This window comes from Rhipicephalus microplus, chromosome X (assembly GCF_043290135.1).
Source record: "Rhipicephalus microplus isolate Deutch F79 chromosome X, USDA_Rmic, whole genome shotgun sequence".
NCBI classification, from domain to species: Eukaryota; Metazoa; Arthropoda; class Arachnida; order Ixodida; family Ixodidae; genus Rhipicephalus; species Rhipicephalus microplus.
The window spans coordinates 79,596,121-79,615,235 of NC_134710.1; the positions used below are offsets into that span (position 1 = coordinate 79,596,121).

Here is a 19,115-nt window from a genome sequence, read left to right on the forward strand (position 1 = left end):
TTATCAAACAACAAGAATCACAAATGGCATAGTGGCCTAGACTAGCCATTTCACCAGTCTGTATTGTGATGATTTTCAGTGTTCTGTAATGAAAAAAAAAAATGTGACATAATTGGTTGCCACTAGCCTAAATTTTATTAAACAATGCTGCACTTAATACGCTATTAACACGAGAAGGTGAAGGCCTGGCTGCACTCATGTAAGACGTTTGCAGCCAGGCTTTTTTACCACAGCTAGCAAGTAGATATGTTTTGTATTAAGTTAACACATTTAACTCGTCCTGTCAGCACTTTTGTCTTCTTTTGCGTTTTTCGAAGGTTTGCAGACATGAGTTGAATACCCACTACAAGTCTAACCCCTGTATTCAAAAATGCTCCTTGACTTGAACTTGACTTGCCACTTCAATGCAGCACAAATGCATTTCGAACGCGCTGTCTATTAGCAGTGCCAAGGCAGCACAAACGTGTTTCATGCGCACTGTCTTGGGGCGGTGGCAAGTCAAGTTCAAGTCAATAGATGCACCTACATAACTACATATTTTGTTGTTTGGTGATGTTTACGAATAATGGCTGAGCCCTTAGTAACGAGTGGTAAGCTTTGCACAACTCTCTCATTTCATAATTTACCAGATGAGATGCCTAGTGCCATTTTTTGCTTCTGCCATGCAATATAAAGGCTCCTCTTCCGATGCAATGCCTGTATAGGGTCCTTTTACGAAGCAGTTTTAAGCTGTGGCTCTGTGGTAGATCACTTGGCTGCCTCTTTATTACACTTGAATGCCTTGGTTTCATTTCCTTCGGCTTGGACCCTGAATTTCAAGGTCACATTTCAGAGATCGCATTTCCAAGTTTCACTACTGCATGCCGCATCTTTCAAGGCCAGCATCTGATAGGACTCTTCAGGCTTTCACCTTAAGAGCGTCTGACTTGAATTAATGTGCATTCATAATCAGTTGGAAAGCAACTTGTTCATGTCATTCTATGCATGAACTTATTGTGCTATCATGGGTTGCAAATGGCACTCATGTTGGCCAAGCTGTGGGCTCTGACAGTGCTGTAACAAACTACATTTAGGTTTAGGTTTTGTATAGGATTGGGCTGCTTGACCAATTGAGATTAATTTTCGTAGGGAATAATTATATATTCTATTGAGACCAATTGAATACTCTAATTACCACTTGTGAGCTGCCAGTTTTATAACAAGTCTTCCTCAGCCAGGTCTAAAATGGGCGTTATAACTGTAAGATGACTTGACATTGACGTATTCTCTGCAGCTTTAAGTGCCACCAAACATTTACATGGGCCCCGCCGCGGTGGTCTAGTGGCTAAGGTATTCGGCTGCTGACCCGCAGGTTGCGGGATCGAATCCCGGCTGCGGCGGCTGCATTTCCGATGGAGGCGGAAATGTTGTAGGCCCGTGTGCTCAGATTTGGGCGCACGTTAAAGAACCCCACGTGGTCAAAATTTCCGGAGCCCTCTACTACGGCGTCTCTCATAATCATATGGTGGTTTTGGGACGTTAAACCCCACAAATCAATCAAACATTTACATGGGTATGTGTTGAAATTATCGCTGCAGTCACTATTGGGGCCAGATGCATGTAAAGTTGTCAGTCATATTTACTGCTATAGAAATGTATACATACCGACCTGGAATGTCAGTCTAGACAGAAATAACCTCAGTCAAATTATCAGAAATACTCTGTACAAATGAAATTGGGTTTACCCTTAAGTCATATTCCCGTAGCTCTGATGCCACATTTCACTCTCCCCTGATGACGTAAGGTGGCACGAGTAGTTGCGAGGTTGTTTGTTGTCACACGCTTCAGGTGAGGCCCCGCCGATCCAACATCGACGTGCGGCAGACTCACATGCTTCCACTTTACGCTTCGGCCAGCGACTCCTGAAAGGCCTCGAAGTGGCACATTTCAAATTTATGTGCAGGTCGGTCGACCCATGCGGAGTTGCACGTGTGGTGATGTGTGGGCCTGACCGACGCACTCATAGAGCAGACACAGAGATTTGATTACACACAAACATTTAATTAAAACAGGGGCAAAGGCAGGAGATTACAAAAAATAACGGAGGAGGAAAACTGATACGTGCGATGGAAAGAACAGCTATATAACAAAATATGCAAAATACACTAGTAAAGATACAGACTAAAGACAAATACACACAGAAAAACAACAGACAGACAGAAAAACCCTGCCGGCACAGCCCCTCGTCACCATTTCTGCAGCTTTCACTGTCCTCTTTTGCCACAAAAGCGCTTTCTACAGCTAACACAGTTGGTTCAGGAATGAACCTACTGCCCTCCTCACAAGTACCACCAACCTGCCCGGCCCTCGGCGGCTCGACACATTCGGGCTCTTTGCATCTTTTATGCATTACATCAAAAGCCTCAAACTCGCGCCGCCTGCTTTGAATCTTCAGGCGCAATTTCTCAACGTACTCATAGTACGACTGTGCCATCTTGTTCGGGGCACGGACGGTCGCACTACTGGGTGTTCTAGTGGCTAAGCTGAGACCCAACTGCGTCGCACACAGCCCCAGGCACTCTTTCTCCTTCTGAATTCGGAGCCGAGACTTTTTCCTTTCTTGCTCCATTTGTCAAATTCCGCGAGTTGTCTGAAGTATGCGCGTTCCGCATCACGCTCCTCTTTACGCTTACCGCGCTCTTTCCTCAAAATCGCACAATTCTCTACCCTCGAGACCAAAACCCCTGCCCTGTTCAATCAGCTTATCAAACTCCGTGCCGTCCATTGTTAAAAACAGGTGTCCACCAACAAAACAATGAAGGGACGTTTACATACTGCGCGCTCAGAGTTACATGTCTCCCAGACATCACCACGCGGTCGACCAGTCCTGTCGTGGACGCCAGATGATGTCGCGCACTTCGGGTGAGGCCCCGCCAATCCAACATCGACGTGCGGCAGACTCACAGGCTACCACTTTATGCTTCAGCGTGCGACGCCTGAAAGGCCTCGAAGTGGCACATTTCAAATTTATTTTCAGGTCGGTCGACCCGAGCGGAGTTGCACGTGTGGTGATGTGTGGGCCTCACCGACGCACTCATAGAGCAGACACAGAGATTTGATTACACACAAACATTTAATTAAAACAGGGGCAAAAGCAGGAGATTACAAAAATAACAGAAGAGGAAAACTGATACGCACGATGGAAGGAACAGCTATATAACAAAACATGAAAAAAAAAAACGCTGCACAAGATACAGACTAAAGACAAATACGCGGAATACCAATAAAACAACAACAGGATGAAACTACAGGAGAGACAGGGAAAAGTTATGAGAAAAAAAAAGAAAAAACTCAGGCTCGCGCTTCTGAGCTTCGACGCAGCGCACATAAACTACAAATTTTTAAAAAAATGCTGGTTATAATAAATTAACAGTCTTAAAAAAAAAGTCACAATAAAAAGTTCCATACGGACCAGGCCAGCTCTTGGTACACGTAAAGAAGTTGACGGGAGCCACTGAAGATCTCGCCGGCTTGGTAGACGACGAGAGTGCCCGGAATTGCAGCTAGCTCAATACGTTGTGCGGGTCACTTCATGCTCGCCGCCTACGCGAGACTCGCGACACCGACGGCCGCACTTCTTGCTGGCTGTACATCAACTCCCCATTCCGATGCAGTCCAAACTTTTTCGGGGCGAATGCGTGCTCCCATCCCATCTGGAGGTCGTTTCCTTTTTTAGACCGCACGTGCCCCTTTCGGTACAGGTGTAGGGAAGACGAGGCGGCGCCAATGCTGGGTCGTTAGCCGCCGGATGTCTTCCTCCCAACACAAAAGCGGCCTTCCTTGGGCAATGGGGCCCGCGGACGATACGAAAATTGCAGTCGTTTGTGACATTTGCATAAGTTTGAGCACCGTGATTGCCAAGTCTTAAGGGGAGACGCTCCTCGAAAAACGTAAAATTTTTCAAAACTTCAAAATTAAATATTTTTTGCTTTTACTTGCGCTTTCACCAGTTCGGTTTCTTTACTTTCATGACAAAAAAATCAAGGTCATCATTAGACTTAATGTATGTTAAAATCCATTAAGGACACAATGTGGCTATTGAAAACTAACAAGAGCTTATTGTCTAGAGTCCCTTAGAAATTGTCACGTAGCAGCTTGCCATTGCATTTTGCATGGAGTTCACCAAAGCTCAAGATAACCATAATTCCCAAGCACTCACAATAGAAGAAATCATATTGAAAATCAGAGCTTTGCCAGATAGACGAGCTATCATTTCTACGTTCAAAATGCATTTTTCTAAACATGCAATTTAGGGCAACTCCTTGTGCTTGGACATCATGTTGGTATTTGTGATAACCAGATAAAATTTTCCCACGTACTGCTTAACATGTGAACAGTGCGATTCTTTCCTTTAAAACCTGACATCTTTAATATAAGTATCACAAACTTAAAGTAAGCAATTAGTATGAACTGAGCATTTAAGGCTTCTCACATTACAATTTTTCTTGTTCATTAAAATGTCTTAGGCACACTAGCTTGTTAGTTATTTTCATTATACAGTTAATGTAGAGAAATATGAGCCATTAATAGCTGAGAACCCTAAAAGTTTAATAGCATAAAAAGCTTGTTTAAAACAAACTATACTTTACTCATTGTCATGACACAAAACAAAAACTATGCAACTTGCTGTAAAACTGATTACATACATATTTGAAATCAGAATCAAAACCTATGTGTACAGCAAAAATTTCACTGGCCTAGTCTAGATTAAAGCTTTTTTTTTTCTTCTCTCTCTTAAACTAGCATCTCTCCTTAAGCCTGGAGATGGTGTAACTATTGCCTACTTATGGCGTAGACAACATCTTTTGCTAAATCGCTGCCAGAGTGTAAAGTGATTGACATGTTGACTAGTTGTTCCTATTGTTGCAACACATTGCCTGTGTTTTTATAATTCTTACAGCAGGTTTGAAATATAATGCCATAGTTGTTTTTTCACATTTCTTGCAATAATGGGTGATTGTAAATCGCACATCTAATAAGAATGTGCCGCTTACTCATGTCACATTTACTGCATTAAGTCATGAAATTGCTTCATTAAGGCACTGCTATCATTATACTTAACGCCCTGCTGCGGTGGTCTCGTGGCTAAGGTACTCGGCTGCTGACCCGCAGGTCGCGGGATCGAATCCTGGCTGTGGTTGCTGCATTTTCGATAGAGGCAAGAATGCTGTAGGCCCGTGTGCTTAGCTTAGATTTGGGCGCATGTTACAGAACCCCAGGTGGTCGAAATTTCTGGAGCCTTCCACTACAATGTCTCTCATTATCATATGGTGGTTTTGGGACGTTAAACTCGACATGTTATTATCATGATACTCAAGACGCTTTTTAGGAAGCATAGCTTGGTTTCTTTAAGCCAGAAAATTTGTGGTGTGTAGGGCAATAATTACGTTGCTGTTGAAAATTTACCATCACTCTTTGCTCCATTTACTTCCACTTTTATTGAGAGAATTTCGGCAAACTAAGGAAAGCACACAACACTAGTGGCAGATCTGTGGTTCCTATACTGGTCCACACTAACTTCAAAAGTTGGAGGACAGGGCAGGGGGAGGTAGTGGGTTGGCGGCATGTTATGGCCCAAGGTCAATCGAGAATAACGGGAAGAAAAATAGAGATCTGTTGATACTGCCACCTGGGCTTCGAGAGGCATGGGACACTGAAATGTCCATCAGAGGCAGTAGGTACCAAGCTGTTTTCAAGGTAGCTACTAGTCTGGCTTCCACTCACTTAGCATGTGTATGCGTGCTTTCCATGGGCATCTCGCTTTGACTGTCATATTGCTATGGCACTGATGCTAAAACAGTCACTTCCATTCTTGCAAGCTGAAATATTGTAGCTGCTGGGTAATTAGCGGTGAATGGTTTCTGTCGACCCCTTGGCATGTTTGTTTCATTTAAGCAAGTGTTCACTTCACATTACATTAGCTGAACTTTATCTCAACCAATATCTACTAAAGTGATGATGTCATATTTGGGAAATACCAAAAACCGAACTATTTCAGCTGCATATATTTTATATGCATGTTATTTTAAACTTGAACCATTCACCCACTGCTTCAGCATGCACCGCTTTGTTAATTAAGTGTGTGATACAATCCTAAGAAGAAATAATCAAGGCTGGGGCAATAAATGGAGTAGGAAAAACGTAGTGCCAGACTTGCATTATTACCTTTAGCTGTTTTGGATTGAAGACCCTGTTGTTACCATGTTTCATGACGTGGCAATCAAGCTGAACTATTGTGCATTTTGTTTTAGTTTAGTGCTTGGAATAGAACAGCATTGGTGGCATTTTCACAAGAAGTGTTGACAGTGGTCTTTGTTGTTTTAGGGTGGACAAGGAAGTTGCTGCCGATTCTAAGGAAGCACGCTTATTTGTTCAGCAGAAAGAGACCCCACAAGCGAAGTCACCAGTGTTGCCTGGGTATGTGGAGCTAATTGTTCAGACTTTTTAGTTGTCAAACTCTTTGTAAAACTCTTTGTCCACTGTTGTAAAAACTATGTCATCGCTATGCTTGATTGGAAAACAACAGTGTAATAAAATTATACTCTCTCAAGCAAATGCTTTAACAATTTGACTTGACAATGCCAGAATTGTGTGCTGTACTATAGATCAAGTAACAAATATAATTTTTTTTTAATGTTGACAAGTACAATCTCCAGACATACGATAGAGGTATCTACTAACAAGCATTGCATTGGAGACAATCACACATGACATGCTGCAGTCGCAGATCTGAAGACATGCCCACCCGTGAATAGTTTAGGAAACACTGAAACACTGGAATATCTCCTTAATGCCATGTAAAATAATGTATCATCCTCTGCGGTGGTACAGCTATTGCAGTGCTTGGCTGCTGACCTGAAAGTCGCGGATGCAATCCTGGCTGCAACGATCACAGTTTGATGGGGACTAAATGCTAGAGAACCGTGTTGCTCTGTGATGTCAGTGCATATTGAAAAAACACCAGATAATCAGAATTTCTGGTGCCCTCTATTAAAGCTGTCTCTTGAAATCATGTTATGGTTTTGGGACATAAAACCCCAATTATTATTATTATTATTTAGAATCTTGCAGCACCCTTGAGAATATTAGGTGCCTAGCACTTTTTTTGTAGTTTTTTTCTTTCTTGAAACCTGCGCGGAACCTCAGGTGACAACACATAAGAATTCATAGTAGTTTATTGTGGCAACTGATAATGTACTTAAACATTTTTAAAAGCCTTTTTGACTTTCAAGCATTTCTATCATTGCAGTTGATTTCTCCATGTTACAGTGTTATGCAAGTAGAGAAGACTGTAAGAAACATCCATGCACATTCAGGCTTCTATTGCAAATGAGATCTGCAGAAACCCACAAGGTGGTGGAATGCTTAAGAAAGGCAAGGAAGACAACTGCCCGTTTGTAGCACGAAGCCACAATGAAATCCGTACGAATTTCTGGTTACCACTATGTGGCTGTCAACACTCGTAAAACAATTGGTGCTTATGTTTATCATTTGGATGAGTCAAGCCCAAAAAAGTGCCATCCAGCACTCGCAATTAATAAAAACTACAAGAAACAATGAGGTATATTACAATGTAAACAAGTGCATTTTTCTTTTTTCTCAATTTCAGAAAAAGGAAGCCTATTGGTGTTGGAAATGTCTTGAATCAGCTCTTCAACAAGAAGCAGAAGATCAGCACACTGGTTGGTCCTGCTAATTGTTTTATACCTTTCGATCATTGACAAACTTTAATTATTAGCCCATATTACCATGCTGAATTTGTTTTCCTCGGTCGCATTATTTAAATTTAGCTGTATTTTGGTTTTACAGTACATTTAACTGGTTCCTACTACTCTTAGACATGAATCATGAAAATCCAAAGCCCACTTGATATCCAAACCAGGTGTAGTCTACCTGAGCGTAATAAAAATGATAGGATTGTGTTAGTGGAAATACTTCAACAGTACTTCTGCTGCGAGTGCTACAGATTGGTAAATGCTTTATTGGCCATATGACTGAACTCTATTCACTTTCAGTAGCCAAGGGCTCAATTTCAAGCAGCTGATAGTAAAGCTTATCATAAGAGCTCACAGAAAACTACTGAATACCACTAGTCAAATGCACCCTTTAATCATTTATCTCACTGTGCATGTAATTAATACATCAATTGGCCAGCAGAAGCATCATTTACATCAGCATTATTGTAACTTTTTATCTCGTGCATCTAACTGATACATCAAGTGGCCAGCATAAGTATCATTTGCATGAGTGTTTTGTCTTGCTGGTGCAACAAACCACCTGTTGTGGCAACGCCCTCTGCTGACTTGTATACTAATTATTGCCATCAGCGTTACATCAAGATGCTTGATGGCTCAGTTGAAGTCTTAAATTTAGAACTCTTTACGAAGCTCATCAGCCTTGTGGTGGCCTGTATTTTGTAGATGATACATGGCAAGCTACAGCTTGCGAGGTCAAGTACTAAATCATATCTTGGTACTTGCAGTAGAAAAAGCAAAAGTTCACACTCCGCTGAACTTATAGAATAGTTTTCACAAATATGTACAGCTTGTTTTTCACTGACACCAAGTTGATTTCTTTGAAAAAAATTTTAAATTGAAGCAAAGTAATGTCACCAGCATAATGTTTAACACAATGGTTTATTCACAATGGCACAGGAGAAGTCTAAACTGGACTGGGACAACTATAAGAAGAGTGAGGGCCTTGTGGAAGATCTCCAGAGTCACAACAGAGGCAAAGACGGGTAAGTAAAGTGCTTACATAGGAAAATTGCGGTGGTACAAGCCTGGTTACTTTGTACTGGTACGTGCAATTGCACTGTTCATACTGTCGCTCATTCATAGATTTGGAGCTGTTTATCACTAGGTGACAGGTCAAGTTCCTGACAGCCATAGCTGAATTCTGCTTAGGATGAAATACAAAAATGCTCATCTAGTTAGAGCTAAGTATACACAACGAACCCTAGCAGGTTTAGATTTGACCCTTCCTACTGTGGTATTTCTCACAAGCTGTGCGATGCTCAGGTCTCTTGTAACCCATTAATATGAATCTTGGGTCTTGCTGGTTATAGGTCTAGAAGTAGCATAACTGTCTAAAGGAAGAAAAAGAGGAAAACTGGTGTTTCTACTGAATTATTTGTTATATGTGTTGGCATTTAAATGCACAGAATTCATAATTTTTCTAAGCTGTTATTAGAGGCAGACCTTGGTGCTGTGGTGTGTGCTTTTGATTTGTTGATAAAGGCTACAAAGAATTTTTTTTTTTTTGCGGTACTGGCAATGCACTATATCATTTCCATACTTTTTTCCTTGTTCTTTTGCTTTGGTTCCAATTGAATAACCTAAAATATTCAGTGGACTTGACGGATGAACATTTTATATAGAATGTGCTAATCTGTCAGTACCGATAAATTAGATTTAATTGAAAAAGTAAATTACTAGAATTTCAGTGTACCTGCGTGTTACAGCTGTAATGCAGATTTTTCAATGCCAGTTGTTTTATGACACTTTCTTAGAATGTGTTACCCTGGCTTTTTTGAGAAGTACAGTGCATCTTGCATGTTATGCAAAACTGGAGGACTTAATGTTCTCACTGTACATCATCACAGTGCCACTCATGCATTGAACTATGGCTTTTGACTCAGGTTGGTCTCTGAAAGATGTTTCATGCGAAAGAAAAATTTTATTCAAAACAAGTGTTATGGCACTTCTAGAAGTTTCAATTTGTAGGAGTCTTTCCTTAGTCAAATAGGATGTGCCGCTATGCCTGTAATAATTGGTCAGTTTAATTAAGAGTTAAAATTATAATAATTTTACATTTCTAATGTTTCTCAGTTGTCGATTTATGAGTGGTGTTTGTTCCCAAATAACTTTCTAGCATATGGAGTGGAATTCTTATGTTGTAATCGCAGAAATTTTGATGTATTTCAAGCTGAGATTGAAGTGAATCGAGCTTAATTTTATATTAAGCAGTAAATGTTGTCGTCATGCTGATGTGGTTGTTATTTGTTAAGCTAGTAAGTGCATTTATTGTACCGATTGAAATTTAATTTGAACACTTGGCAGTGCAATGGGCATGAAAGGATCTTTAAAAAAAGTCCACTGAGTCTACAGAAAGGTTAACCAAAAACTGTTCAGCTCATCAGAGGACAAATAATGCCAGACACCCAAAGACCTCGACCATTGGCTGTTTTGAGCATTGTTAGCTGCGTTGTTACCACAGCCATTGCGAGATGGCACGACATGCGCGTGCTCTCAGTTGCGATCACACTGAAAGTAAGGCTCAGATTCGACGCAAAACAAAAAAAGTGCTCAAGCTGATCACGCACACGTTACCTAACTTCTTTCCACTGTGCCATCTCTCCCTGTTTAGCTTCTAGAACGCTCGTCGGGATCAGAGAACAGAGAAAGCACTTACAATGTACGTCAAATATAAGTAACTCCTCTCATACTTTTCGGATTGTGGAAATTTCTACAGCAGTCAATTGGTGAAGGAATAAACTCCTTTAATGAAGCCTTGATGGTTACTTAGAAATTATTACAGGGCCTATGAATTGTAGTCTTCAAAAAGTTTTTTTTTACTTTGTGTCTCAACATGCTCTTTCATGCTCAAGTTATACTAGTCATTTTGATGTGCAGGTACCTCGAGAAGCAAGCGTTCTTGCAGCGGGCTGATGTTCGCCAGTTTGAAATTGAAAAGACCCTGAGGGCCAAGAACAGGTCATCACACCACCTCTAGTTTGGAGTGAATGTACCATTCTTTTTTTGATCCCATATATTTGTCCACCTCATTTGCTCATTGTAACGTAATAAAAAACATTCTTTCGTGTCCTAAAACAACACATTTGTGTGTGTCCACTTTTTTGTTTTAGCTCTTTAGTTTTACTTCAAAATTTTTATATTTCCACGACAGTGACTAGTTTATTGTAATGTTTGCTGTTCAAAGTTGTAGCACACTTCTTTCAAGAGTTAGTTGCAATGCAGACCCACTTTAACTGGAAATGGCAGGAGATGCAACAGTTTGGGATCACATTCTCCACGAGCTGCAGAATATGATGCCATAATGATGCTGCAGCATGATAACTGCAACTGAAATTTTTGTGTGACTCCATCTTATTCGGGAAGGTGAGGACGAGATTCATATTAATTAAAATCATAGTTACCTGGACGAAATTTCAACAGCAGAGCTGTTTTAGCCAGAGGTTAGGCCATTTGGTGTGCACGAAAAACCTCACCGAGTGATGATATCACTATGTATCACCTAAAAAAAATAAAAAACCTGAGGAGGTGGGAAAAAACTTGGGGAGGAGAGGTGGGATACCTGGGTACAAACGGTCCAAAGGCAAGTTTCGTAACCACCAGTTCGTGATTACTTTTGCGGATGTGTGTCTCTGTTTTTCGAAATGCAGAAGCTGCAGACGGATGTACCGGAGCAGATTCCCACTGTGGAATCATCGCCTCGCCGCGGTGGTCTAGTGGCTAAGGTACTCGGCTGCTGACCCGCAGGTCGCGGGTTCGAATCCCGGCTGTGGCAGCTGCATTTCCGATGGAGGCGGAAATGTTGTAGGCCCGTGTGCTCAGATTTGCGTGCACGTTAAAGAACCCCAGGTGGTCAAAATTTCCGGAGCCCTCCACTACGGCGTCTCTCATAATCATATGGTGGTTTTGGGACGTTAAACCCGACATATCAATCAATCAATCTGTGGAATTAGTGTTGCATATGCAAGGTTTCAAAATGCAGTCAGCTGAAAGCTGATGGCGTATTATGGTACTGTTCCCTGGTTTACAATAGTATGTGAACTTTTTAATGTATGAGGCAATAAAAAAAAAAAACTTGGCAGAGCAAGCACTTATGGAAGCCATATGATTGCACTGTTATGTGTGAGAGAGGGAAATAGTTTAGCAAGGGGGTGTGAAGGGAGGGTGAACGTTACGAGGAGAGAGAGGCTGACAGCTCCACTGTTTCCACACTCTTCGCACCAGTAGTACGTTGCTGCCCCAGTGTTTTGCTCAAATAGAATTAAATTCTACGTTTCTGATTATCTCTTAGTTTTCCAATGTTTTATCTGGATAACATAAAACTGAAAAGCACGATATTGTGAAAGGTTTAGGCTTGAAAGGCACCAGGCATAAAACAATGTCATAGAATACCCCACGTCGCTCCTTTTAGACAATTGATTTCGGAATATAATCTTGAAAATGGTTTTATTTTAGCTTTAATCTTTCATGAAAAATTTAGACTGCAGCACACAGGGAGTTGCACACAGGGGCGAAGCCGGCATCACTCAATCTCTCAATTTGGTTGACAAAGTTGTCCTGTACCTTGTGGTGCCAAGATACAACCAAACGGAGAGATTAATGATGCCAGCTTTCTCTCTTGCATGCTATGTGAATTGGCGACAATGCTTCTATGCATGAAACGCACAGAAGCTGCAAAGAAAGACAACGGACAGGTGTCAAGCTCAAAGACTGCAGTCATCCCTTATCTTCACGGCGTCTCGCATCGCATCAAAAAGAATGCTGGGTGCCTAAATGTTTGTGTAGTATTCAGCAGCCCAAACAAGCTAGGAGCAATATGCCGCCAAGTGAACTCTCGTGAACACAGGACTCCGACGTGCACCAAAAAGCACATCATGTTCTTCGTTGGCTGCTGAAGGAACATCGTGTATGTGATCCCTCTGACATGCCGACTGGTGTACATTGGCCAAACGGAGCGGTGCCTCAACGAACGTCTAAGGGAACACAAGAATGCGCTAAAGAGTGGCACGAAAAGCAACTTGGCTCTCCATTCCAGCAAGCATTGCGCGTCAGGCCACTGCGCACCTGAGCTTGAGAAGACGCAAGTACTAAGAAGTTATATAAAGAAACTGGAGCGGGAAATATTTGAGGCATATGTCATCAAAAAGTTGAGCAGCAGATGCATCATGAAACTATATGTTGACTTGTTTTCTTGTGAAGTAGACTATCTTGACGATTAGAGTGGTAGGCGGTTTAATTTGGTCTTTATCTTGTTTGACAGCGTGCCAGTGCCATCGTATCACGTGGTTTCTCGGCTTTATATGTGCAATGAACGCAAAAATAAAGCTTAGTTGTGAGTGTCCCTCTTTGCTGTCAACTACTATTTCTTACAATTTTGTACGCGGCGCTACACCCAATTATTGCAACGAAATACCAACTAGCCTGCATAGACCCCCTTGTTCAGTCTCAAGGTGTTCTGTCATCACAGTGGTGCTAGGCCTATATTAATTTCTTAAACTCGATTGTTTTCAACTTTAATTATTTCAACACTATCACAGTGCAATAAATGCCTCTAGGTTATTGCACTTATCATAATGTACAATAATTTTTTTATATAAAATTCACCACCAATTTTTTAAAATAAAAAAATGCATAAAATTTTTATACAAATTTTACATTAAACGCTGCATTTTAAGGCGGCACATTTAATGGACTGTACACTTGCTTTTCTTCCGCCATGTTTTTTTGTCTCTTTAGCCTGTTTTTAAGTTGATACAGGAGCAGATGTTTGTTTTGTTTGTTTTCTAACAAAATTTTCTTTTTTGCACTGTAGTGAAAATGCTTGAAAAGTCTACACAATTTCACTTGTATGTTTTAACTGAAACTACTCATCTACGGAAAGGTTTACGAATGAAAAAATATGTTGTTATCGGCACATGTACACATGAATATAAGCGAAACCATATGGTTATCTCGGAAAGAGGGCTTCTGCAACCATCTATTTATGACAGTATGCCTACCCGATTTTTGTAACGCTGGACATCACAGTTAAGCATACTCACTCCAACCAAGCATACTCACTCCTACCAATCTCAGCTTTGCCATTTATCCCTAATTTATACAAGGTGTTTTCATGAATTCTGTCCAAAATCTTGAAAAAATGATGAAAATGTGATAGTCTCGCTGCCTTCACTACTGCTATTTCTGTAGTGGCACGTATCTTAAGATTGTTAAAGACATTATTTGGGGCAGCAATTAGGAAAGTTAAATTCATTTTTAATTAGGGTATTTAGACGGCTATGCGACATGGGAGAATTGAAGTATTTGATGTGAGAACCCATCGCAGCTTTGACATATTAAAAAAAAGTGACCTCTAGTAATTATAGTGGTGCGATGAAGTTCAGTGGCAAAACCGAAACTGAAGCACTGCTGAGCACAACAAGCACACTATGCAAAACCAAAAGTGCACGAGCCAAACTGAAACTGAAGCACTGCTGAGCGCAACAAGCAGACGTCACTATCACAGGTTGGCAAAACTTGTAGAGTTTACTCAGACTCATGAAATATATTTTGAGCTTTGAACTCACACGAACTCAGACTCACCAAAATTTTCCTGATCTGTACTTGCACTCACAAAAATGTTCTTAAATTGGACTCGCTCGGACTCAAACTCATCAAAATAATACTCACTCAGACCCGTGGCTCGATCTAAGTCTGAGTGAGTCGACTCGTGAGTCCGTCATCCTAAGATTAGCTTCTTCCACCGTGGTGTTCATGCTTTTTAACACCAATACCTCCCATAATCGGTGCTCTTACTGGTTCCGTTTGACATAGCATTTTCGAAAACGACTTCAGAATGTGTCCAAACCAGTAAGGTCACTATTGTTCGAAGAGATGACAGCATAAGATGTAATAGTCAAAAACTTCTCTGGAAGATTTGGTGAGGGGGAGGCCAAGGCACCCCCTAAGTAATTCACCTCTAATTAATAAATATTGAAATGGTGTATGAATGACGCTGCTTTGGAATACATGTGAGAAGACGCGAGTATAAACGTGAATCCAGGTAAGGCTGATAGTAATGCTGAGGATGAGTGGACACAACCTTAGGTTGGCAAAAGAAAGTGGGACTCACTCAGACTCTGCCAAGGAATATATTTTGAGCTTTGTACTTACTCGAACTAAGGCTCACGAAAATTTTCCTGCCACCGGACTCACACTCACGAAAATGTTCAAGTGGTCTAGCTTGGACTCCGACTCGCGAAAATATTACTCACCCCCGACTCACTCTAACTCCGGGCTCGATCTGAGTCCGAGTGAGCCGACTCATGAGTGAGTTTACGATTGATGATGATTGATTTGTGGGGTTTGTCCCAAAACCACCATTTGATTATGAGAGACGCCGTAGTGGAGGGCTCCGGAAATTTTGACCACCTGGGGTTCTTTAACGTGCACCCAAATCTGAGTACACGGGCCTACAACATTTCCGCCTCCATCGGAAATGCAGCCGCCGCAGCCGGGAATCGAACCCACGACCTGTGAGTGAGTTTACGAACCTATGGTCACTATACAAGACAAAAATTGCGTAGGTGTAGTTCATCCATGTTTGTTAACATATGTGCACCATTCATGCTATAATTGCAAGCATCACCTGTACACCTACACAACAAAGTTGGTTGATGGTTGATATAACAATGTTCACTCAATGTGGGTGCCTTAGAATAATATGGCAATTACGCTCTTCCGTGTTCGGGTTTCGCCACTGAATTTTGATGAATTTCATTAGTTCACAGCTCATACTAGAGGCCGCTTTTTTCGAAATCTCAAAGCTATAATGAATTTTTCTCATAAAGGACTTCTATTTGTCTACTTGACATAACTGCCGTACTCCACTAATTAAAAAGTTAATTTTAACTTTCTTACTGAGCATAACAAATGATATCTTTAGCCACCTTATGACGTTTATGGCTACAGAATAAGTATTTGGGAAGGCAACAAAGAAATATTGCATTTCCCAGATTTTTTTAGAATTTGGGGCATATCTTGAAATATCTGCCACTATATAACAGCACTATGAAAAAATGCATGTAGCTGCTAAGCTTTAAAAAAAAAAAACTTCTATTTCCTGATAACTTCTGTGGCCTGAAAGACAGTTCTGGTACAAGAGGTGCTCGGTAAACTCTGCGGAGGCATGCAACAGGTGCCTTAGTTGATATATAGTACAGCAGTGTTCACAGGCCTCTATGTAAGCAGCCACAATAAGAAGAGAGCAATGTAGGTGTACACCTCCAGCCTGGTGAAAATAGCCTCGGTTAATTACACGAAAACTCTACACTTTTTTCTTCAGTACGATGATGCATTTCCTAGCTTCAATGTTTTACTTTTTGTCAACGCCAACCAATCACCTTCAAGCTTTAAACATACAATCCTTCTTGAAAGTGTTGTAGCCTGAGACAAGTTTTTATGGGCAATTTTCCAAAACTTCTTGCTAACTGATGATTTAAGTGTCAATAAAGTTATCTGGCACATTGCACTGGATTACTATAAATATGTACCTGGTCTTCAACATGCATTCTACTGAAATAGAGCACTTCCCATTAAGCTTCAATGTGGAAGTATTGAATTCCACTGTAGTGAGCACATATAAACGAAAAGACAAAATCTATTCCAGTGCGTCTTCCAACTGTGTGGCTAACTAATTAAGCCAGTTGCTCGTTCAATGAATGCATTCCAGAATTTTTTTTACTTTTTTCTACAACCTCTCATTTTTCATATGCAACCCATTAAACAAAATAAACCATCATGCTGAAATGTCAGAATCAAAATGATTTTGTGCTTGCTGCAGCGGTGGCCTTCAATAAGTTCAACAATCCAAGGTTTACACCATGCGGAAATAGATTTGCATAATTTTAAATAGACATAGCATAATACCATTCCAATTTTTCTCTTATGTGCACCAGTAATAATAACTATACAAAGCTGACTTCCTGTCATTTTGATTGATTGATATGTGGGGTTTAATGTCCCAAAACCACCATATAATTATGAGAGACGCCGTAGTGGAGGGCTCCAGAAATTTCGACCACCTGGGGTTCTTTAACGTGCACCCAAATCTGAGCACACGGGCCTACAACATTTCCGCCTCCATCGGAAATGCAGCCGCCGCAGCCGGGGTTCGATCCCGCGACCTGCAAGTCAGCAGCCGAGTACCTTAGCGACTAGACCACCGCGGCGGGGCTCTGTCATTTTAACTGCAACTGTACCGTACAAAACTGCTTGGAAAGGGTGATAGACACCTGACACATCTCTCGACAAACTTCCAGTTTAGAAATGTGCATACTTCACACATCACAGTTTTACATTATATATTGAATGCACAAAATAGTGATTGCGAACATCTGTCTGCCGCATAGTGATGCCTTCTTTTTTTTTTTTTTCACTTTCACGGATACATTTGTGCGATGTCTCATTGGAGTGACGGTCACCATAGAGTTTCCTAAATATACGTTAGAGAGAACTCTGGTGCTAGTGTCTATGCTTCAGCTAGCATGAGAATTATGGGTAGTACATGGATTTGCCTAGTCTTCGTACTTTAGGTTCCTTCAGGCTCCGCGTGGCTTTAAGCTGCTCTGTCACGAAACAACAATCAGAAAATGTTGAGCAGTTACACTTCAACTTCACCTTTTAGGATTACCATTTCAAATCAGCTCACGAAGATCAAAAGTGTTTGTTCTTTCATTTGATACAACACCAAAACAAAGCAATAAACAAAGCCACAAGTGGGATTCGCTGCCCGCTAGGAGAAAGACTAGGCAAATCTATGTCATACCCATAATTCCCATGGTTGCTGAACCACAGTCCCCTCTAGAATTCCCAGAGTCCCATCTAGTTAATTTTAGGAAACTCTATGACGATCACTGTCTGTTGCTTTATCGAATGATTGTGCAGCGAAAGTGACTAAGCGAAAATCGAGGCCATGTGCATATGAAACCTTAATAGGTGGCACACGGGCACTTCCCATCGAGGTCGATTCTCGAACGCGATTGGCTTCCTTCCGTTTTTAACACAAATCAGCCAATTGCGATCAGGAAACTCGATTCCGATGGGGGCTCAACCGCAATCTAAACTGCACTGTGTGGCATCCTATCAAAGCAAGCGGGTGTTCGTGTAACGTTAATTAATGCAACGCGGAGCATAGTATGCTGGCACCACAGGCAAAGGCAGAAACAAGTGAATTTACTGGACACAGCTTGTGTGTGTGTAGAAAAAAAAAAAGGCGGGGGGGGGGGGGGGGGTGGCGTAATCCAGTACTTGTGACTCCTCGGCTGGCGAAGTGTCCGCAAGATGATGAAGGGAAAAAAAAAAGAAACCGCACGAAGGCACTCACGCAGTTTCAGTCTCAAACTTTCGAAAAGCGTCTTTCGGGCCCATTTTCGGTCGGCGTCCCTTGCTCCATGCCAGACTAGACAAGCGTTCACCCGGACCACGGGCAAATGCGCGGCCTACTTCACCTTGATGAAATTGTGCTCGAGATCGTAGATCCCAACGGCTTGTTTCCCTTCTTCGTCGTACTCGGCCCACTCCTTGCTCTCGAACTTCACGTCGTCAAAAACAGTTCCACTTTCAGCAGCTGTAGCGGTGAAACCATCCCTGGCGTCAAAAGCGACCGGTTCCACGCCGCGACACTCAAAGACAATGACGGTGACAAACTCGAAAGAGTTGTCAGCGTTGTAAGCTTGTATCTTGTCGTTCAGAACGTCCATGCTGTTCTCACGGTTGCACAACTTGCACTTGAGAACTAGATTGGCTTCTCCGCGACTGCCTTTCATTGGCGACCGGTTGGAAGCCTCCACAGTTTGCCAAGCGCTGGTCTGCTCGCCGCAGTTCAAGCATTTCAGCCGAAGGTACCATACGCAGTCTGGACTCGGCTTGAAGCTTGCGACATTTTCTAGATTGGCGCGAAGTTGTAGTGCAATCTTCACCATTTTTTGCTCGATTATACGTATATTTTCGCAGAAAACCTTCCCTTCCCAAAGGAGGTCGATCTTGGAACCGATGCCTAGCAAACGTTCGAAAACGACCAGGATGTCAATGGCGCTGGTGCTAACTACAGTTTTGGGCATTCGTCAGTTTCGTGAGGTTCCGCTCGTTCGATAGTTTGTTTGCTTTATTGCTTCAACACTGCGTGATAATTCCGTGGTCATTTTCTTTTGTTATCAGCATGCAAAATAACCAAGAAGCATATGTTTTACGCAAATATTTTCTTATTTTGTGTATGTGCACAAGTGTTCAGCGAACGATGAAGAAGCTCGTCGTGGTTTAGTTTAGCATGCAATGTGAGCACAC

General features: G+C 41.7%; 2 protein-coding genes across 3 annotated transcripts in view; one reads left to right on the top strand and one right to left on the bottom strand.

The window, feature by feature from the left end:
* The window catches only part of LOC119176138 (yeti), a 36,747-nt gene extending 25,873 nt beyond the window's left edge, over positions 1 to 10,874 (top strand). For both annotated transcript variants that reach the window (XM_037427286.2, XM_037427284.2), the window contains exons 6-9: positions 6,364 to 6,456; positions 7,649 to 7,721; positions 8,694 to 8,779; positions 10,674 to 10,874. In XM_037427286.2, the coding sequence (XP_037283183.2) occupies positions 6,364 to 6,456; positions 7,649 to 7,721; positions 8,694 to 8,779; positions 10,674 to 10,773 (352 nt within the window). In that variant the 3' untranslated portion in view covers positions 10,774 to 10,874. The remainder of the gene's footprint in view (positions 1 to 6,363; positions 6,457 to 7,648; positions 7,722 to 8,693; positions 8,780 to 10,673) is intronic.
* Positions 10,875 to 17,983: 7,109 nt separating this feature from the next.
* Positions 17,984 to 18,886, bottom strand: LOC119176140 (CXXC motif containing zinc binding protein). The gene has a single exon (XM_037427287.2). The coding sequence runs from the start codon at positions 18,752 to 18,754 to the stop codon at positions 18,272 to 18,274; it is 483 nt and encodes a 160-aa protein (XP_037283184.1). The 5' UTR covers positions 18,755 to 18,886; the 3' UTR covers positions 17,984 to 18,271.
* Positions 18,887 to 19,115: the final 229 nt, after the last annotated feature.